At 40.2% G+C, this 23,145-nt stretch overlaps 1 protein-coding gene across 1 annotated transcript in view; it reads left to right on the forward strand.

Annotated features, from left to right (window-relative positions):
* LOC127987694 (uncharacterized) overlaps window positions 1–23,145 on the forward strand; it is a 2,462,016-nt gene that overhangs the window by 1,860,438 nt on the left and 578,433 nt on the right. Inside the window, exons 133-134 of the mRNA XM_052590053.1 lie at window positions 17,127–17,303; window positions 17,958–18,134. Coding sequence (XP_052446013.1) covers window positions 17,127–17,303; window positions 17,958–18,134 — 354 coding nt within the window. The remainder of the gene's footprint in view (window positions 1–17,126; window positions 17,304–17,957; window positions 18,135–23,145) is intronic.

Here is a 23,145-nt window from a genome sequence, read left to right on the forward strand (position 1 = left end):
GAATTCTCTCATCAGAAACAACAAAGTGCAGATGAGTGTACGAATCTATAATTAAGATATTGATTTCACAGTGTTAACAGTTTCAGTGATTTTAATGGGAGTTTCTGAGAGTGATTGAACTCTAGACTGTCAGTGAAAATGATCTTTAATAATGTAAATGTTATTTGCTCTCTTTCTGAACAATGAAAGATTAGTAGCAATATTTATATCACATTAACTTTCAATGTTAAATTCACATTTAATATAAAGTCAGTCGTATTAAAAATATGTTATGGCATGACACCTATATATGTTACTTAAGTAAACAGACAGGGTTTTATAATAAATTGGAGTGAAGGCTGATGAAATATATACATTTATACACACACACATACATTTGATCTATATAGCTAAATAAAAATAGGCTCCGTATATATGACCCAAAGTAACTAGTAACTAACTACTTGAGTAGATTTTTTTATCCAATACTCTTTTACTCTTACTCAAGTAACTATTCAAGACTAGTACTTTTACTTTTACTTGAGTAAATATTTCTAGAATTACTTTTACTTTTACTTGAGTAAAGTTTTTGGGTACTCTACCCACCTCTGCGTACCACATAACGTCCCAGTGACGTAACTTTGTGATTCCCATATCCGTCGTTATAGTGGAACGTCGCTGGAACGTGATGAGTATGTCCTGACGACCAAACTGGCACGTTATGAGGACGTGACATTACAGGATCATATTGGTAATTCATATTTTCACCTCACCATTACCTTGAAATACATAAAGAACTAATAAACTCGATCCATCTTTGGTGCAAAAAATAAACCTTATGAAATCTAATTATAATCTAATTATAGGGGATTCATAGTTAATACATTAATTACATACATGCAATGCAAACAAATACAAAAACATTACATTCTAATATTAAATAGACAAAAACACACTGCATTCATTCACAAATCAATATTTATTCAGCACTACTTTCTACAAATACTAGGCCAAAACATTTTGAACATTGCACCTCTTCTTTAACCATGCAAAATGTTACTAAGTTATAAGCACAGAACACTAAACACATCAATTCATAGATTACACAATATAAACAACAGAAAATGTTTGTCTTAAGGATGGGGAGATAGTTAATGACGTTATCAGTGAAAATTATAAATAATTATCAGTAAACTTATTGATACAACTCTACATAATTTAGTGAAACAAAAAATACATGATAAATAGATATGAAACAATTCAGCAGATACTGCACCGAGATACTGCACAAAGTAAAACTGTGAGCGTCGTATATGAGGCTCCTGGTATAAATGTCTGGTGGTGATGTGCTTTAATTACATGACATGCAGGAAAAAATTTTGGCTAATTCATGCACACGATTTTCTATTTCATTCCCTCGATTTGCTGACACGTGTACAATATTTATACATCAAGAGAACGAATTAGTAAATTGTGCATACGATTTAGCAAATCAATGAAATGTAAAAGTAACTGTGCACGTTTTAGTACATCGAGGGAACAAATTAGTAAATCATGGACATGATTTCTTTCTTTTTCTTGCATGTCATGATCAGGGCTCTGTGCTCACTATCAGAGGATAAACCTAAACAATAAAGCAAAGAACCATAATTTTTGAGCTTCTCGGAAGAAAAACATTCATAAAGCGTAAAGATATGAAAAATGAACATTATAGAGATTTCTAGCATCTCTCCTGTATTATTTGTTTTTAAGAAAATGAGTGTACTGACTTTCTCAGAAGAATCTGTGATCTGTGATTACTGACTGTGGAGAAGACTCTTTCAGACAGTGCTGAGGAGGCAGAGTTAGGTGCTGGACAGCTGATAGAGAAGAGGAAGAGGGTGTTTCTTACCCCAGCAGCAGAACATTTAGCATATTATTGTAGTTATGTTCATTGTTTATTATACCACATGGCAAGCTTATGAGAAAATTGTTAAATGTGTTCTTCCTCCTCTTCTTCATCCTGGGCCTGCACTGTCAACATCCTTCTCTGAGCTGAAAGGGAGGATCATCTTGTTAATGTTGCTCATGTATGTTCACAACCAGTCAAACATCTGGAATCTTTTCTTTATGGTTTTCAAGAGAAGTCTCTTCTGCTCACCAAGGCAAAATTAATTTGATCAAAAAAAAAAAAAAAAAAGTAATGGTAAAAAAAAGACAGAAAGAAATAACAGTTTTCATACTCTTTTTTTTGAATATACTTAAACATATTTATTGAAATAATTATGAGGCAAAGCTGAATTTTTCAGTAACTTTACTCCAGTCTTCAGTGTCACATGATCTTTTTCATATACTGATTTGCTGATCGGGAAACATTGCTCATTATCACAAATAAGTGCATTTACATGCACCTAATCGCATATTACTGCTGCTATGATCAAAGTGTACATCTGCTCATGACGTTCATGATGTGAATCACATCTGCAGTTAGCTTACTACGGTCATTAGTTCCACTGAACTCTATTGGTAACGAAGGAACTTGTGACCACAGTTGGTTTTAGGGAAACGCACCCCATATTAGAAATGATGGGAAGAAAACTTTGCATTTCTGGAAAGTTTAATTTTTTCTTCATTATTATTTTATAAAACACTAAGTTCAAAACATTGGAAAAAAAGTAATCTTTTGCAAAGTTACAAAAGTCTTCTCTACCACTGGTTTTCAATTTTATGCATCCTTGCTATTAGGCTTCCACCCCAAAAAAATAAATAAATAAATGTAACTGTAGTGTAGACAAAAAGTTTGGGCAGCACAACTGTTTTCAACACTGATAATAATCAGAAAAATGTATTGAGCAGTAAATCATCATATTAGAATGATTTCTGAAGATCACGTGACACTGAAGACTGGAGTAATTAATGCTGAAAATATAGCTGTGCGTTATAGAAATAAATTAAACTTTTAAAGTATATTTTACTTTTGACCAGCTGTGTACATAGCCACATTTAAATGAAAACTCAACTTGTAATAATGCACACATTCTCAAAGAACTTACATTCTGGTGATTACTTCCTTCCCTCACTGCTGTCAGTTCCCTTCAGTCATTCCCAGACCTCCTTGTTTTTAATCTTTCCCTCAAATCTACAGAAACAAACATCATTTTACAGACAATTTGGATAAGTCACGAATTGCAATAGTTATATAACTATAATCACAATGCTAAATTATATATATATAATTATAAATATATATTGAATCGGCACACAAGTATCGGGATAGTATTGGATTCTAACTAGCTTGCTCTATTCTTTTATTTTTTTATTCTATCTGTTTTCTTTTTTTTATTATATTAGTTAGAATCCCATGCTACATGTACTGTGTTAACCTATTTGAGACTTGTTATAGCACTTATATATCATTGCTCTTTTTGTTGTTTTTGATTGCTTCCACTGTCTTCATCTGTAAGTCGCTTTGGATAAAAGTGTCTGCTAAATGAATAAATGTAAATGTAAGTGAATTGGCAGATTAGCGTATCATCCCAGCCCTAGTTACTACAGTCAAAAAAATGATACTCTCTTCAAGAGCGCACAATAACTGATATTTAAAACTGTTAAAAGAAAAGGCTCAAAATATTGCACACATATAATACACAGCAATATCTCTTCCTTTGGTGTTTTGAACATTTCTGTGAGTAATGCTACACGCTGTGACTCTGTGTTGCTTCAAGTGCATCATTCTGCGCACTGGTTGTGTTTACGCGCTGCACGCATACCCCTTCATATTATAATACATTAGTACAATGAAAGATTCTTGTTCTGTCCCATCTACCACATGTTGCTGCCTTCATTACTGAGCTATACATTTAAAAGAAATGTATTTTACACACACACACATGCATTACACACACACACACATATATATGTGTGTGTGTGTGTGTGTGTGTTTCAACGGCAACAACATAAACATTCGTGTATTCGTACCGGACCGTTTCGGTACAGGGCTTTCGGTTCGGTGCACGTGTGTACCGAATGACGGAATGCAATATTTTGTGCGCGGAAAATAAGTACATTTTCGTGTTTCCAAACGAACATATTAAATGGCGGAAGTCTCCGCGTTCAGTGCAAAGCCCGCCCTGCAGCTGATTCTAATGCCACACTGGATGCGGCGACACACTGGATGCGTGGCGCAAGCATCAGCTGCGTGCGGCTCCCATGTTAACAGGTTAGAGCTTGCAGACTGCTTGAGTGAGACGCGCGGAAAACGCGTGCAAGCTAGAAATAGAACCGACGCCTATTTTTCACGCGACACACAAGCATGTTGGAAGCGTTTCCAGGCAAAATAGAATAGGAAAATGTTTATATGTCACTTTGTACACAGATACATATTAATTCATGACACTTTGATGTTCGAAAGTCTATAGGTTGACATAAATTCAGTTAGGCCTATAAATGTAATTTAAAAAATAAATGAATATTTATCGATTTTCAAATATTGCACCTGGCAAACATACGTAGTCTATTTTGCCGTCAATACTGTTGACGGTTTCCTTTATCAGTAGGCTTTATATTTATGCTCAACATGAAGTACAGATATTGTTGTCATGAAGACAAGAGCGTGGTCTATCGGCGGTCTCCCCCTATGTCACCTACAGCAGAAGGCACGGCACAGTTCTGGTGAAGCAGGCCTACAAACTGGGATTGGTAATGCTGCACTGTAATCATAGTTAGTTATTTATTTATATTTTTCATTATATTTTATTATATGATATTGGTTTGAGACTGAGAGTATTTTATTATTTAGTGGAGAACCTTGCAGCAGTATTTTATTTCTTATTCTTTTTTTATTTTATATATATTTTATTAAAAAGTATTTTTTTTTAGAAGTGTGTAGTAATAAACAACCTGAAGTTTAATGTTTGCATTCTTTCTCTTACTGTACCGAAAATGAACCGAACCGTGACTTTAAAACCGAGGTACATACCGAACCGTGATTTTTGCGTACCGTTACACCCCTACTATTTAGAATTAATTTCTAAAACTAATTTCACCATGCTTGACGTCACTTCATTTAAAAGTAAACGAGGCGCTGACGCCCTGTGTGATGGGGCGTTATATGTCTGGATACCGCTGCACAAATCTTTCAACCACGAGAAATGTAGTTCCAGCACGGCCTTACATCCAGGACAGCAGAATGGTCAGGATGACCTGAAACACATAACCAACTGAAATCAATTTAAAAGTATTTAGTCTTGCCTGAGTGATGCTGAAACAACCAGGTTTAGTTTTTCACCCAGGAGAAACTGCTTCCTGTGGAACAGTCTCCATTAAGAATAATCTCTTGATCTTGGATCCTTGCTGCCATCCACGCAGAGATGATTTGGAGGATATGTGGTTGTGTCTAAAGGGTAATGAATCAATGTTACAAGAATACTGATAGTAGCACTATTGAACCTGTACCTGTACCTTATGTAAATGTTTTCAGTACGGAACAAGTCAGGAACGAAATTAGTACCAGTTCTTGAAACCCATCTCTACTTGTAATAGTTGTCTTGTTGCTGCTGCCCAAACTGTCTCTTCCCCTGAAGATAAATATATGTGTTCATTTTAAAGCAATAAATAATACATTTAAATTACTAGGTGGTAACAAATATATTTCCTTATAAGGAACTCACTGAATCATTGAATCAACTGGTGGCAGTAAGGACTTGTTTTATACAGTCTATGGTAAAGACCTAAAAAAAAGTGAACAATTTGTTTACTTATTGTGAAACGAAAGTATCAGATCAATTTGAGAATTAAAGAGCCACACACATATGGGAAATCAAAAATTACCTGTATTACAGTGTATGATGTAGCTGTCCATCAGTGTAAACAATGTGCAAAGTAATTAATCCAAAAAGTACACGATTTATAAAGTTATTGGCTTCTAAAGTAAGGAGTCGACTCTGAATCGCTGAAACGAGTCGTTATAGATTTCAAATCTTTTGCCCATCTCTATGTACGTCACTAGGAGCACTTTGCATAATAATCTCCGCCTACCGTCTTGGGAGAAACAAAACTCTGACCTGCCCCACCCCCCCCAACACACACACACACACACACACACACAGATGCTCTGTTTGGTGTGATAGCATCATGTTGAGGAGACAGTGTGTTTTTAATTGTAAAGGCAAGTTTGTTTTATTTTCACTGCCAAAGAATGAAAATCAGAAGAACCAATGGCTAAAATTAATTTTTACCACAATACCAGAGCAGTACAACAAATCCCTTTTGTTGTGTTCACAACATTTCACTGATGACTGCTTTTCTAATCTCGGTGAGTACAGCGGGATTTTCTAAGCGTTTAGCCATAAAAGATGGTTCATTACCAACTTTATTTAGAACAACGAGCATCTCCGAATCACAACGCGAAGTATGATTATGAAGTTATGTGTTTGTTTTCTCCCGAGCGTCTTATCAGTATGTGTGCTGTCTGCAGCCTGTCTGCGCTGATCGTCATGTACAAACATGTCATTAAAATGAAGTGTAACTCCGTGAATTCTCAACGAAGAGACATGAGAGAGATATCTATAGAAAGCTTGACATGTCTTCTTTAAAACTAAACAAGTGCTGCCGAAAATATTCTGTGATAAAGTAATCCATATGAAAACAATGTGATGTCCGTTTTTCACGTCTCCCTTCATTATATCTAATGTGACCACGCCCCCGCGCTGAACGCGCTTTTCAGATTCAAACTGAAGCGCGCGGTTTGAATACACCCACACAGAAGAAAAAGCAGCGAGACTGTTCAAGTTTTTTATTTTACTGTTTGCTTCGCGATGAGAGGAATAAGACATAATTCACCCCAAACAGATGCTAATGCATAGTTTACCGTGGAGGTGTGTGTGGAACAACCAATCAAACCTGACTATGTTAGTTGACCAATCAGAACACAGTATGCTACCGAAAGGTGGGGTTTAAGGAAACTGAATCTTTTGAACAGCTTCGCGCGAACCGTTTGGGGATCTCTGAGAATTGAGGTAATTTTAAAATGATATTTTGACAAAATGACTATGTTTTTTAACCTTGGATGGATTTAAACCTAATGTACAGGACTTATAAACAGTGATAGGAAGCTTAGAATTTTCATCTTACTGGCTCTTTAAACTAGCATTAAAAGGCATGCATGTGAAAAACACCATCAACAACAATAATGAACAGATGACAGAATTTACAAGCCTGCCACTTGAGGGAGAAAAAGGGGAAATTATTAATCCCACATAACGTTACACTGAACATGATTTCGGCAGCCTCGGTCTAATTAACGTTAAACTTTATACAGCGGTTTATATTCAAGATCACAGCATGGCTAGCATGAGCATCATCAAGCTCGAGCGGCAGGCATTCAAACAAACTAATTAACGTTACTACGGTTAAAAATTGAATAATTAGAAAGTGAATACTGTATAGTTTATAGTGTTAAATTTCAAATAATTTTAAACAGGTATCTTAAGGTTATATTCAATTTTAACAGTTAACGTTACCTTAGACCACCTCTGAGACTGCTGTTTGATCATTAACCAAACAGAGCATTTATTTATTAAATTGGAAGAGAAAACCTACAAAAATACAAAACACTACTCCTCTTTGATGGCATTTAACATTATCAGTTAAAATATATGAATAAAAGTAGATTTATAGGACTAACCTTTCCTCCGTGTCCGTCCGCTGGAAGTTGACCGTTACAAAATGACGGGCACGCGCACGTCGCGCACTTCACTCGGAAAGTGATGTGCGCTGCTAGTTTAAGGTTTAAATGTTAATTTGTCCCGTACTCTCTTTCATTAACAAACATTATCACCATTTGCTAAGTAAATTGTTTATTTTATTTTATTGTTCTTAAACTGATGGCATATATATATATATATATATATATATATATATATATATATATATATATATATATATATATATATATATATATATATATTCTTTTAACATGCTTGATAATTTTTTTTTATATTTCCCAAAGAATATGCTGTTCAAATGGTATCTTAATAATAATAATACATCTAGTGCAATAATATTAAAAGTTATCTGAAGACCAGCTGACCACATCGCTACAACGTCCCCAATGGGACTAACTAGCGACGTCTTTTGAGTACGTGCACATGACATTTCTGGGAAGTTAGCCAAGATTTTAAAAAAATGGAACTTTACCACGACGTCCTCACAACGTTGTCACAGTGTCTGGGTTGTTGTTCCCTGGGGTTCCACTAGATGTCCTCCTTTCTCACGGTGTCTGTCACCAGATCACTTCCTCTTCCCTTTTTTGGTCACCTTCCTCCTTGTTGTGTAATTGATTGTCCCCCACCTGTCTCCTGTTCCCTCATTATCCTTCTGTCTATTTATACCCAGTCTGTCTTAGTCTGTGTTACGAAGTCCTTGTTTAATGTTGTGTATTATTCATGTCCGTCTACTCTTGCCTTGCCTTGCCTTGCCTTGTCTTGTCTTGTCTTGTCTTGTCTTGTCTTGCCTTGCCTTGCTTTGTCTCCGTGTCTTGTTTATGTTGGATTTGGATTATGTTTGGTTTTGACCCCTGCCTGGACTGTTTACCCCTTTGGATTATCCCTAAATAAACGACTTACCTGCAATTGGTTCTATCTCCGTGCCTCATTGGATCACTGCCATGACAGAGGGACTCCGTCACACGAGAACCAGCGGTATGTTGGCCCATATCTCATCCCCAGCCCCAGAGGCGGTTTTGAGGGAACCCGCCTGGTGATTTTCCGGGGGACCAGGGGAGGTCGCCGAGGAGGAGGTCGAGAGGAGATTCAGCATCGATCTCAACCATGGCCTCCCTTTGACCCGGGGCTCCTGTGGAATGGGTCAGAGCCACCGTCTCACCATGGCGAGCGGAGAGGTGAGAGGAAGCGCACGCCCGCCATGGTGGCGCCACTGCCCATGATGGCCGCTAGATCAGCACCAAGAGGCAGAATGGAAGCCAACCCAGCGCCGCTGCGGTGCATGGCCACCAACCCAGCACCACAAAGCAAAATGGCCGCCAGCCCAGCGTCACAGCACAAGATGGCCGCCAGCCCAGCGCCACAACACCAAGTGGTCGCCAGCCCAGTACCATAACACAAGATGGCCGCCATCCCCGCGCCGCAGCACAGGATGACCGCCAACCCAGCGCCGCTGTGGTGCATGGCCACCAACCCCACACCATGGGGCAAGATGGAGGCCAGCCTCACACCACAGTACCAGATGGCCACCAGCTCAGAGCCTACGCCCAAGATGGCCGCTGACTCATTCTTGGAGTATTTCTCCAGGCTGTCACAGATCCTGGAGGTTCCCAAGACTGTGCACGTCAAAGCTGCTGAGCCAGCACCACAACCCAAGATGGCCACCAATCCAGCATCACAGCACAAGATAACGGTCAGCCCAGCACCACAGCACAAGAGGGCCGCTAACCCAGCGCCAATACCCAAATTGACCACCGGTCCAGCGCAACAACCCAAGATGGTTGCCAGCTTAGAGACACAGCAGAAGATGGCAGACTCAACGTCTGAGTCGCCAGTCAAGGTGCCACAAGGTTCCGGTGGACTCTCCAGAGTCGAGTCAGGTACCGGGGGACTCTCCAGAGTCGAGTCAGGTCCTGGTGGACTCTCCGGAGTCAGGGCTAGTCACCGATGACCCTCCAGAGTCAGGTCAAGTCACGGATCTTCTGGAGTCCAGTAAAGACACCAGGGGATTACTGGAGTTTCGTAGTCCTGTTGGTCCGGCCGCACAGAGGTCAGCTCTGCCTTGGGGGGCTCTCGTCCTGACCACATGGCTGTGGTGGTCTTCCGCTTGGACCTGGGGGGCCCTCGCCCTGACCACATGGCTGTGGTGGTCTTCCGCTCCGCCCTGGTGGACTCCGGCCCCGACCACAAAGATGTGGTGGTCATCCGCTCCGCCCTGGGGGGCTTCCGCCCTGATCACAAAGATGTGGTGGTCTTCCGCTCCTCCCTGGTGGACTCCGGCCTTGACCAAAAAGATGTGGTGGTCATCCGCTCCGCCCTGGGGGACTCTGGTGGCGACCACGAGGACGTGGTCATCTTCGGCTCCGCCCTGGGGGGCTTCCGCCCTGACCACACTGTTGTGGTGGTCCTCCGCTCCACCCTGGAGGGCTCTGGCTTCGACCACATGGCTGTGGTGGTCTTCTGCTCCGCCCTGGTGGACGCCACATTATGTCCTTCATGGACTTCTGTTTTGTGTTTTAGGTTTTTGTTATGTGTCTGCCTGTTCCCCTCAGTTAGTCTGGCCCTCCGTCCCTCCCCCTGAACCTCCTCCGTTCCTCCTCCCTCCTGGTCTCCATGTTTTATGTTTACATTTCTGGTGTTTGTTCCCCATGTTTTTCTTTTCTGGCCCTCCGTCCCTCCCCCTGAGCCTCCACCTGTCCGCCTCCCTCCTGGTCTCTGTGTTGTGTCTTGTCATGGAGCACCTGGGAGCCGCTCCGTAGAGGGGGGGTACTGTCACAGTGTCTGGGTTGTTGTTCCCTGGGGTTCCACTAGATGTCCTCCTTTCTCACGGTGTCTGTCAACAGATCACTTCCTGTTCCCTTATTTGGTCACCTTCCTCCTTGTTGTTTAATTGATTGTCCCCCACCTGTCTCCTGTTCCCTCATTATTCTTCTGTCTATTTATACCCAGTCTGTCTTAGTCTGTGTTATGGAGTCCTTGTTTAATGTCGTGTATTATTCATGTCCGTCTACTCTTGCCTTGCCTTGGCTTGCTTTGTCTCCGTGTCTAGTTTATGTTGGGTTTGGATTATGTTTGGTTTTGACCCCTGCCTGGACTGTTTACCCCTTTGGATTATCCCTAAATAAACGACTTACCTGCAATTGGTTCTATCTCCGTGCCTCATTGGATCACTGTCGTGACAAACGTTGCCATTAAGTAATGTCGCGCTGACCAAATGACGACTAACTGGTGACGTCCTCACAACATTCTATGTTTGCTGTGTTATCAATTTGGAAACAATCAAAATACATTTAATCCATGTAATAATGTACGCACAAGTTTGTGTACGCACCTGTTTGTGTACGTACCTGTTTGCATGGGCATGCTTAATATAGGCCTTTGCAGAACAAAATGCAAGTTAAATAAAACTAAACTCAGCTCAAACTACTGAAGCAAATAATTAAGACCTCCAAACAGTACCCATCCCCCCCCCCACAAAAAAAAAAAAAAAAAAAAAAACACACACAAAGTGTGTGCAAGTAGCTGTCTACTTCATTCAGAACTGGTCTTGTTCTGAGAGATAGGAAGTATGCAGTTATTTCATCATCGTCATCACTTGGGTCCTCACCATCTGTATGCATGTGATCATTATCTGCACATTGAGTTTGAAGCAGGTTTACTTCTGCTTTTATTTTGGACACAACATCAGCCTTCTTTCCACTGGGGATGTATGCCAGTCTGAACATAGGATGAGCTGCAGAGGCTATGAGCAACCTTGCATCTTGAAAAATGTATCCAAACTTCTGCTTCACCCCACTGATGATTGCATCTATAATTGGTTTACAGTGATGTATGTTTGCCTCATGCTTTATATGCTCCATTCTATCGAGGAGAATTGAGATGGTTGGCACCAACACTCCAGTGTAGGCCATTTTATCAGATTGCAGTACATCAATGGCCTTGGCCACAGGTGCCATTACCTTAAAGATGCAAAGAAAAGGAATACATAAATTACTGAAAAGTGATAGCAATAATAGTGATAGTAATGATAACAAGAGTTTTCCTATTTAGAATCATCTTCATTCTAAGTAGTCGTAGATTAACATTCAGTTAACAACCTATGAGAAAAATTCATTATACAGTAATAGTAAGCTCAGTTACACAGATGTAAGTGGTTGCCTTTATGTTCAAGCAGATACATGAATTACAGCATCAACACCAGTTCACATATCAAAATAAAGAGGATATTTACCTGAACATACTCCTGTATGAAGTTGACTTCTGCCACTTTGAAGCGAGTCACCTGAAGTCTCTCACAGGTCTCCTGGAGTTCTTGTTCTTTTGTCTGGATACAGGTATTCAAGCGTTCCAAGGCATGGTAAGTGGAGTTCCACCTTGTTGGACTGGGAACTATCAGCTGGCAGCCTAGCTTCTCTTTGATTATGTCTGAAGCTTGTGTGCTTCTTTGTTGCTTGTTCCATAGTGCCTGGCATTTGCCAGTCGTTGATCTTGATATTTTTTTGAAGGCCTCTGACTGTGACAAAGCACTCTCAATGTCTCTTGTTGCTAATAGGTTGAGGGTGTGGCAGGCGCATCGCTGATGAGGTGGGAGACTGTAGCCTTCTTCTGTGTCATTTAAAATGTCTGTGATATCTATTAAGACAGTGTGCTCCTCTTCTTCTTCTTCCTCATCATCCTCTTCTCTGTCTGGAATTGTTCTTTGAACTTCTGCAAAGACATTGAAAGCTTTCACAAAATTTGAACCATTATCTGTGGTTGTAACGGTCACCTTGTCTTATATGTTGAAATCTCTGTGCACATTTTTCAACATCTCAGCCAAAACATCATATGTGTGGCGCCCATTAATTCTACGACAGGCTAATGCTCCAGAGCAGATGGTTAATGTTTCTTGGTTTATCCAGTGGATAGTCACTCCAAGGAAGCTTCTGTTGTTTGAAGACCATGCATCTGTTGTGGTACATACATGTGTCTGTTTGGACAAAATCATAGACAGTGTGCTTTTCATTGATATATACTCATCCTCAAGCATTCTTCCCAATGTTCTCCTTGACATCAAATGCCTGCTGGGTAAAATCTCTCTGAATAAATCGATGTATTCTGGTCTCTCCACAGTGTGAAGTGGATGCAGTCTTTGAATGATGAAGTTAAAGGGGGGGGGTTGAGTTTTCACTCAATATCCTGTTAATCTTGAGTACCTATAGAGTAGTTCTGCATCCTTTATAGCTCCAAAAAGTCTTTGGTTTTATTATATTCATAAGAGAAAGATAGTCTGTACCCATTTTTCCCGGAAAAACACGACCGGCTGGAGGCGTGACGTGTGGGCGGAGCTAAAGAATCACGAGCGCCAGTAGGCTTTTGCGTTGAGAGCGTTTGGAAGCTGTGACATTACCGTGAGGAAAAAAACATCCTAAACAAACCATGGCTAACAGTCAGATTCAGCCGTTTATTTATGATCCAGAATCAGATCCAGGGGCTGAAATTTAACAAGAGCAGCATCAGCAACGACGTCTCTATGTGGTATGTACTGAAACTGTATATATTTGCTTAGCGGTTTTGGAAAATAACTAAGTTCCACTTTATGTAGTCTTTTTTTTCTTTTTCTTTTTCTTTTTTAAGCTGTACATGTGGAAAGTGCCGTTTGATGACAACATCGCATGTTGTTTACTTGATGTGCTTACGCACCGATAGCTAAGTTAACAACACAGAGATATTTGAAGCAGTTTTACTCACCTCTTGCGGTTCCAACACATGATCGTGACCCTTTTTCGTTGGGACTGCATTACCCTTAAGAAATAAACGATTCGCAAATCCGTCGTCAAACTGGACCTTGTTTGTAAAACAAGCATCTTCGAAATGCAGGGAACAAACACAAACACTTGCACAACTCCGTCGATGCTCTGTAAAAATAAACTCCATCCACTGGTCCCTTAATGCTGTTTCTCTTTTGGTAATCTGTGCAGGGTTGTTTGCCCTGGCAACCAAAAACACACTTCTTTTGTGATATTTCGCGACGCTCTCGCTCTGATCAGTGAATGCCTGTGCTCAGCCTCTCAGTGCCCTGACTCCTTCAAATGTACAACTTAATTTTTGAAACTTTGTCCATATTTAGCATGGGAATCCAACTCTTTAACAGTGTAAAAAACTCAGTATGCATGAAATAGCATTTCACCCCCCCTTTAAGGATCAACTTGTCAAATCACTCTTGGGTTACAGTGGGGTTACCTCCTCTGAAATACTTTCCTACATTGCCTTGTATGAGAGGAACAGGGTGTTCCTCCTCATTCCCTGGTGTGCTCACGTTCCATTTCTATTGAGGCCATTTTAGTTGGATGAACCCTCTAGGAAATGTTAAAAACATTTGAAATTATGATTTATGTTATTTTATGAAATTTTATGATTTCTAAAAATAGTTGAATTATGTTTGAGATGTAGTTGTACATAATATGTTGCAAAACTATCTGCATACATATACACATAACCCCTTTAATGCAGAAAAAAGTATGTTTGCTTATAAAACTATTAATAGTTGCTATAATTAAACTATTTCTAAGACAAAAAAATTATGTCACAGATTTCAGCACAACCTGTCCCAGATTACAAATTCACAATGTGAATGTCTTTTGAAACCCAGCTAAATTGATTTATTTTCTGATTTACTGTTTTCTACATGAAATCACCCTAAAGAACATTATGTGAAAATATAATCTGATTATATTTAAATTATAATTAAATAATATAATCATATCAATTACGAATTGTGATTTTCTTTTTATTAACAAGGGAGAACGCTTTTTTATTCTACCAACAGATAGAAAAAAGATAGCTAGAAAGTGCATAGATTGTGTTTGAAGACTGAATTGTGATGGTTGTGCATTTGGGAATCACCTGAATATGTGTCCTCAAATTTTTGTTTGATGTCTTCGAAGTTGAAAGCAGGTTCAATCTGGGGTTGCACAGTAAGCACCTGAAAACATATTTTTTCTCTGTTATCTCGGTCAGTGTCATGTAATTGTCGAGATACGGCCACGGCGACTCCCTCCTCTTGATTAACTGTTCTCCGACCTCATCCTCTGCCATCATTTCATCAAGTAATTTTTTGCGTGACTGGCCAAGGAGTGGTACCATCCGGAGCAGAAGGTGGCGGTAATGCATCATAAAGCTTATTGGTTGTTATCCACCATAAACACGAACAAGATGAAGTAGCGCCGTCGCGTCACTACTGATCCAGGATCAGCGATCTTAGCAGTTGTATTTCCCGATTTGAGTTTGGGCTTCAGAAATGCTTGCGAAAATGTAGCTAGTGTGGAAGAGTGTGTAAAAAAAAGAGCTTCGCTACTGACAAGCTATTTGATTAAAAAAGCAGCGAAGGTTCGACCACGCTACTAAGAAATGTAGTTAAACTAATAGCTTCACTGCTTGTAGCGACGCTACTGCCCAACACTGCATTTATGATTGTGATGATTATGATTGTGTTATTGTGGACATTTCTGATGAAAAAACAATCTGTGTGATTTAGTATCCCGATAGTTTAAATGTTACTGAATGCACTGTACATTAAAGCTGCTGAAGGTAACTTTTGTAAAAATATATTTTTTACATATTTGTTAAACCTGTCATTATGTCCTGACAGTAGAATATGAGACAGATAATCTGTGAAAAAATAAAGCTCCTCTGGCTCCTCCCAGTGGTCCTATTGCCATTTGCAGAAAATACATCGCTCCCGGTAAAAAATAACCAATCAGAGCTGCGTTCCGTAACTTTGTTTGTGTTCAAAATGTAGAAAAATGTATATAATAAGCGAGTACACCATGAATCCGTTTTCCAAACCGTGTTTTTAGCTTGTCCTGAATCACTAGGGTGCACCTATAATAAGTGTTTATATTCTGACTATTTTAGATTGCTTCGGGGATACCGCGGCGGAGTAACCCAGTACCTTTGTGATTCTTCATAGACATAAACAGAGAGAAGTAGTTCCGGCTACGATGTTCTTCTGCAAGACGCAAGCAGTTCTGTTTATTGACCGCTAGAGCGTCAAAAGTTCCCTACTGCAGCTTTAAATTCCATCAAGCTCAGATTCACAACACTGTAGATCTACTACAGCAGATCACAAACATGTGATGTGTGTCAGGAGAGGATCAGTGACACACACACACACACACACGTCTGAACCTGCAGTTCCTCTCATAATGAGCAGAATTACTGTCGCATCAACACAGACATCAGTTAAATAAAACTATCCAGAGATGGTCTGAACCCAGATCATGTTCTCTGTTAGTGGATCAGCAATCCAGTGTTTGTGAATTCTGCTACATAATAATAGGAAGAGCCGGCATCAAAAGATCAACTAAATATATCACTATGAATGCTTAGCTGTCACAAGCTAGTTCTCTCTTTGCTAACTTTCCTCATCTCCTGCTTAAAAGCCAGAAAGATCTTCAGATGCTTGAGAATCATGATCTAGTGAGCTTTTGTCCCTGGGTTTCTTTTAAATAATTGACTTTTGTCCTTCTTAAACATATTTGTGTATTTAAATGTTCAACTGTTTAAACTTGAACTATAGCTTTTCATTACAAACAATGTTTGATAATCTTTAAATGTTTTGTGATGCAGTGCACACTGAATTGATTCCAGCTTCATCTTCTCTTCTGCAGGTTTTTGGATCCTGCTGCAGATGAAGGCTGTCAGTATGTGACTAGAATTGTGGGTAAAAACCCGTTACTCCTGAGAGAGCTGAATCTGAGGGGACGTGAACTAGGAGACACAGGAGTGAATCAGATCTCTGCTCTACTGCAGGATAAACACTGTACACTCAACACACTGAAGTGAGTATCTTACATCATTTCACATGTTACATGACTAGTAATGTTACAGTCGTCTATTTTAATTCTCATTTGAGTCCGACCTCACGTTATAAAGCTTGGAAGAGCCAGGACATTTTTTAATGTAACTCTGATTATATTTGTCTGAAAGATGAAATTCATATACATCTAGGATGTCTTGAGGGTGAGTAAATCATGGGGTAATTTTCATTTTTGGGTGAACTATCCCTTTAAGTGCACAGGGGGTGAAGAAAATAATGTGAACACATTAGAAATAGACAGTATTTTATTAATGTGTTTATCAGTTTGCCTTTAATACAGCTTCAGTATTATAGTCCTTTACCACGTCACAAACTAATCAACACAATGTGGATTATAAACCTAGAAGAAAAAAATAATAGAAAAAAACTCAGAATTAACCAGATTTGTCCAACAATTAAAATGAATGAATGCATTGTCTTCTATGAAGTGCAACACACACACCTCTGATGCAATCTCAGAAAAACAGTCTGGGGTTTCATGACCCTTTAAAAACTAACTTCCCATAATCCTCACTGACTGTTACCCTGTTTGAAGCACAATATGTATTTTCATTGTGTTTCATTGTGTTTTCTCTTTCTGTCTTCAGTCTGTGGGATTGCAGAATTACAGAGAAACAGTGTCTCATCCTGACTTCAGCTCTGAAATCAAACCCATCACACCTGAGAGAACTGGACCTGAGTCTGAATAAACTACTAGGAGACTCTGGAGTGAAACACCTCAGTGATCTACTGATGAACACACAATTCAAGCTGGAGAAACTACAGTTAGTATCATTATACTCTACAGCAGTTACAGTCAGATTGATTTATCATACATCATTTATTTCCAAAAATGAATGTACCCTTGTGATCTGTAATGAAAATAACTATCACTTTCACTCATAAAATAATCTCTTCTCTCATCTGATGGGAGAAAGGTGGGAAAACCTGTAAGTCACATGAGATCTCAGCAATAGCAAACAATTATCAGCTCTTCATCAAAAATTAATTCCTGAGCTGCATTAAAAAATAAATAAAAAACTGTTTCACCAAAGAACTGAATCTGAACAAAATGTACTTGTTGACTGCAAACTACAATCTTAAAATGTCTTGAAGTAAATTTTAATTTTCTTGATTTGTTACATTTAAACTATATATATTTTATTGTAAAGTGTTCTCTGTAGTTAATCTTATATCTTAATTACATCACAAATCACAAACCTTTTTTTTTCCTGGCTAAAGATTCTCCAGACTTGAAATGTAACTAATATCCTCAAATCCTAGTTTTGTTTTTGTTTTAGTTTATGTAATTATTTATTTTGTATTCAAGGTGTAGCAACATTTTATTTATTGCACTGTATGATGTTTACTCAAAATTAATTTAACTCCACATGAACATAACATGTCTGATTCATTGTGTTTTCTCTTTCTGTCTTCAGTCTGTTTGAATGCAGTATTACAGAGAAACAGTGTCTCATCCTGACTTCAGCTCTGAAATCAAACCCATCACACCTGAGAGAACTGGACCTGAGCTGGAATGAACTACTAGGAGACTCTGGAGTGAAACACCTCAGTGATCTACTGATGAACACACAATTCAAGCTGGAGAAACTACAGTTTGTATCATTATACTCTACAGCAGTTACAGTCAGATTAAAGATTACTGTTTACTTTCAGGAAAAGGAAAGGATGTGACACATTTAATGTTATTTTAAGTAGTTCTGTAGTTCATCCTGTGTCTACTTTGTTCATCTTTTTTCTTCTGTTTTTGTTTATGGTCATATAATAAAGTTTTTGGCAGTGTTTTATTTATTGCACTGTATGGTGTTAACACATGATGAATTACTTCCACATGAACATAAAATGTCTGATTCATTGTGTTTTCTCTTTCTGTCTTCAGTCTGAGTGGATGCAGTATTACAGAGAAACAGTGTCTCATCCTGACTTCAGCTCTGAAATCAAACCCATCACACCTGAGAGAACTGGACCTGAGCAGGAATCAAATAAAAAACACAGGACTGAATCACTTATGTGACGTACTTAAGGATTCACACTGTAAACTGGAGAGATTGAGGTCAGTAATATTCACAGACAATCAAAATAATGAAAATCACTTTGTTTAACTCTTATGTGCTGTTCAAGGTCTTTTGAGACCCCAAATGATGTTTGCTGAAATAAAAACAAATGTTCCCTTTATCTAAATGACACGAGACTTTGTACGGTTGTCAACACTTGGTGCTATTCTTTGTAACAACAATGAGTCTTACAGAATAATTAACTCAAATGATATATAGGGAATTTGAATAATTAATCAGGAATATGATTAATATCTCAGATGACAGTTACATTAAATTTGATTGATTATGAAAAATAGCTCAATTGCCTATACCAATAAATAATCACAGGGCACTGTAATTTACTCATTAATATGTCAATATTCCATTCTCCATATCAATTGTTGTGATATGCCTTACTGTAAATTACTGCAAATCAAACAGTGGTTTGTCCAGCAAACCAGACTGACCTATCAATTTCCAATAAAGTTATCACTTATTATAATTCAAGGAAAAATATTCTCTGGCCATGAAAACATTATCCTATCCTTATGATAAATTTAGTTTCTAAATTTAAAGCTTGTAGCTAAAGATCAGACATCTCAGTGACTCGTAATGTAAGTGGGGTGGAGTCCAAGCCAATCGTCAGTATATGGTTTTTTTTAATAAATCAACTAGTAATACATCAAACTACAAATGACACAGAGTTAAAATGCTTACGACAATACAAACAGTAAGCTTTATACAAGACATAACGGAATCCAAATAAAAGAGAGAGAGAGAGATAGAGAGAGAGAGAGAGAGAGAGAGAGAGAGAAAATAGAATGAGATCACATAAGGAGCTCAGGTATGGAAATCATAGTCAGTAACTTTTGGAAGCCAACAACGATCAGATCATAGCAACAATTTAAAGCAGCATTTAAATCTCCATAGAAAACTGATACTTGCATGGCCCAGTGTGCGTGGTGTGAGATCGGCGTCGAGCGTGTGAGCTTTGCGCACTGTTCCTTTTGAAAACAGCGTGCGTGGTCCTGGAGACCATGTGACGCGCGTGCACGCTGCGCTTGATCTTGGCGTGAGCGTGTAGCACGTGGTCCTTTGTTCTGTCCTCGCGCGGTATTTGAAAGGTTCAACAAACAATGTTCCAGAATTTGTCTTCCTTGTGTGGAGAGGCGAATAGTCAAATAAACTTAGTAAAGAAAAGAAAAGAAACAACAAAAACGAAAGCTTCCAAAGGAGCCATTAAAATGGCTTTTTCTCTCAGCCCCTGTGCTGAGGGGGCTTGCGCTATGAGGCCTCGCGGAAGCAATGTTGGTCGCACAGGAGAGCAGCGTGTCCGAGGACCAAGAACGAGAAGAAGAGAGGGCGGACCTTGTTCGGTCGATTCTTATAGCTTGAAATGGTTCACGCCCTTTTTTCGAGGGAACATCCAATGAACGTCCGCGATCTGCAGCGGGAAAAAGTTCCTTTGTCTCTGTAGAAAACAACCCCCTGGTGATCTAGGGCATGTCAGATTTCCTCAGGGATATTTCTAGCAAGTTTGTAATTCAGATTACATACATTTTTCATTACTTTGCTCTAGATAAATGGGTCTGTCAGAGCATGACGATTAGAACAATACTAAACATAATATATATATAAATGATCAAAACATGAAGTTACATTCAAATGCAGAATTACACATATTTAAAGATTTGCTTAACACATGATAACACTGCAGATAGTCCCAATTTATATGGGAAACCTCTAATGCACCGCAAAAACAATAATATACACATTAAGACTACATTTGAGTATATTTTACCATTCTTTTGTAAGGATTAGGTTTCCTGTCCTGTGAAGTCCTGTGTGGTTGTAAAATTTTACGAGCTGCAAGGGACTGGGGGTTGCAGCCCATGGCTCTCTTTGAGAAAGAGTTAGGCTGAGGAGAACATGTCCACTTATAAGTCAGCACTTTAACCATTTACCCAGGATTAACCATTTTTATGCAATACACAAACATTAAAAATACATATTAATAAGGACTTACAAAAGTAAGGAACTTTACGAAAGGTTTCCTCTTGTGTATGTTGGAATGTGGTTGGTTTATTGTCTCCTTTGAGGCTCGCCCACGTGACTTTGGAATTTCTTGTCGTAAATAACTGTCACTCAAGGCAGGATGTGGCCGACTTCAGGGCGGCCAAAATGGTGAATTATGTAAACAACGAAGGTCCTTGTTTACTCACGTTCTGGTCTTTTAAACTCCGAATGTGTTAAGAGTCAGGATTCACTAGTATGGAACAGATGGCTGAAATACCATCAGCTCATTAGTGTTACATTTCCCCCTTTTCCGTCGGGTGAAGTCCCTGTGTGGATATCATCGGACGGCAATCATCACTATGGGCAAATGAAAGGTGGATCATGACGGCAGGTGGTTCAAGATGGCAGGTGGTTCCTGGAGCTGAGGATTCAGCTTGGTGAGGTTCGGTGTTGTCTTTGACTTGGCACCCCCTTTCCGGGGATTCCATCGGAGACCTCCAGCCACAGTTGTCGTGAGTTTGGCTGTAGAGGTTTGCATCTCGTTGAGTATCCTGTATAGGATGAAGGTCACGCCACGAGTCAGGGCGGGACCAATGACGGTGGAGATGCACCGTGCAGTGTCGGGAGCAGTCCAGACTTGGACCGCAGATGACGTGTTCAGAACGGGCTGTCGAGGCTGTGCTTGGAGGGCTGTTACCCACAATCTCTGCTTGCGTTTCTGTGACTTGTGTACGAGGCTTGGCTTCGGCAGGGCAGCGCGTATCGCTGACCCAGGGTTGCAGCTCGCAGATTCCTTCAGAGTTGTGTCTGAGGAAGGGTTTGCTAAGGCGGAGATAATGAATGTCTTTGGACAAAGCACACATGTGTATGTTTGGGGCCAGGTACAGCTGTGTGTCGCTGTCGTGGTAGGCCACCACATTTGGAATGTGTGTTTTGGTGTGGGTGTTGCTTTTCCACATCCTGACACTGACAATGTCTTTAGGTCTGTAGACTTGGCTTGACTCGCTGATGGGTTGGTTCAGGAGCACGTTCACTTCTCTCTGTTTGGGGTTGACGTGCCGTAGGAAGGCGCTATCCAGAGAGTTGGCCAGGTGTATGTGTAGCAGGTCAGCTGGCATGGTGATGGTGTAAGCCAGCACAGTTAACAAAAGGCTTAAGGGTATCATGTGTGGTGGGGTTTTACTCGTGGTTAGGCTGTCATTGGAGGAGCTAACCTCCCACAGCATGTCTGTTGTTAACGCTGTAAACAGCTGAGTCTGGGTAAAGTCCTTCTGGAAGACAGTAAACAGTGGTTTCAAGGAGTTTACGGTCTGGTTCACTGCACTGACACTGGACATAACAATGTTAAACATTCTGGCGGCAGCAGCGGCTCTAAGCAAAGCTCCCAGGAACTGTTTGGAGCGGTGGTGGTGTCCACCTAACTCCATTTGTGTAACAGTCACTTTCTCATGTTGGCTGAACATGTGTTTTACATCGGCCTCAGTGTGAGTGAGGGAGTCCTCTCTCCATCGGAACCTTGTACAGCTGTATTCGGTTACAGTGCTGGGGTAGTGTGCCCTGTCATCGGTAGTCAGGAGTCTCAGCGGTTTTCTCGGTGGCAGCTGTCCTCTCTTTGGCTGCCAGTACGGCACGGCAAACCACAGCAGCATCCTGGTACAGATAATAGGGAGAGAGAGAGAGAAAGGGGAGAAAGAAACAAACGAGGGCTGTCTTTGGTTGGACAGGGCAGCCTCTTTGCTTAGTGGACGGCGACTGGGTTTAGCTCGCCCTCGCCCATGTTTTGCCACATCTTGCTGCTGGCATGACGCTTGCTTCAGTGTTTTGTCAGTGGCTCTGGTGCTGCGTGGTGCAGCACATGCTGCGTCATGGAAATATATTGGCATTATCCCCCTTTTGCTCCGTGTAACTTCGAGTGTCCTTTTACCTTCTTCCAGTACATGATCACATTGTGTGTTTTTGTGATGTTATCACATTGCTGGAACAGATGTTGGTGTTTGACATGCTTGTTGTTTGCAAGTGTGAGTCCGAGTTCCACACATTCAGGTGAGGATTGGAAGAAACCCAGCATGTGGTGTAAGGTTTGACCACATTGCAGGTTGAGCCGAACAGCGACCCCTTTGGTGTAAGCTGGTACCACCGTACCCTGTTTGTTGACTAAGGTACAGAGGCTTGAACTTGGGCCTGACGTTAGGGCGTTGTACTCATGGCTGGCTGCTGGGGTTCCCGTGACCTCTGTGACCTGACCGTCTGGCTCTGTGGGAGTTCCCGTGACCTCTGCGACCTGACAGTCTGGCTCTAGCAACCTGTGTGGCTGGAGAGAAAGAGGTTCTTGCACTTGAGCAAAGTCTTTTAGCTGTTTGAAGTTCAGAAAAGGGTCAAAGTGTTCTAGCAGGTCTTTGTCGATGAGCAATGTATGAGTGTTCATTGGTGGGACATACATGGGATGTATTAGACTCATCGGAACGATTGTCAGGTGAATGGAAACAACCTGTTCAAACTGGATGTCATTCTGTCTGTACACCTGTACATTCAGTTCATAAGTTTGAGGTGTAAG

This window comes from Carassius gibelio, chromosome B22 (assembly GCF_023724105.1).
Source record: "Carassius gibelio isolate Cgi1373 ecotype wild population from Czech Republic chromosome B22, carGib1.2-hapl.c, whole genome shotgun sequence".
In the NCBI taxonomy this organism is placed as follows: Eukaryota; Metazoa; Chordata; class Actinopteri; order Cypriniformes; family Cyprinidae; genus Carassius; species Carassius gibelio.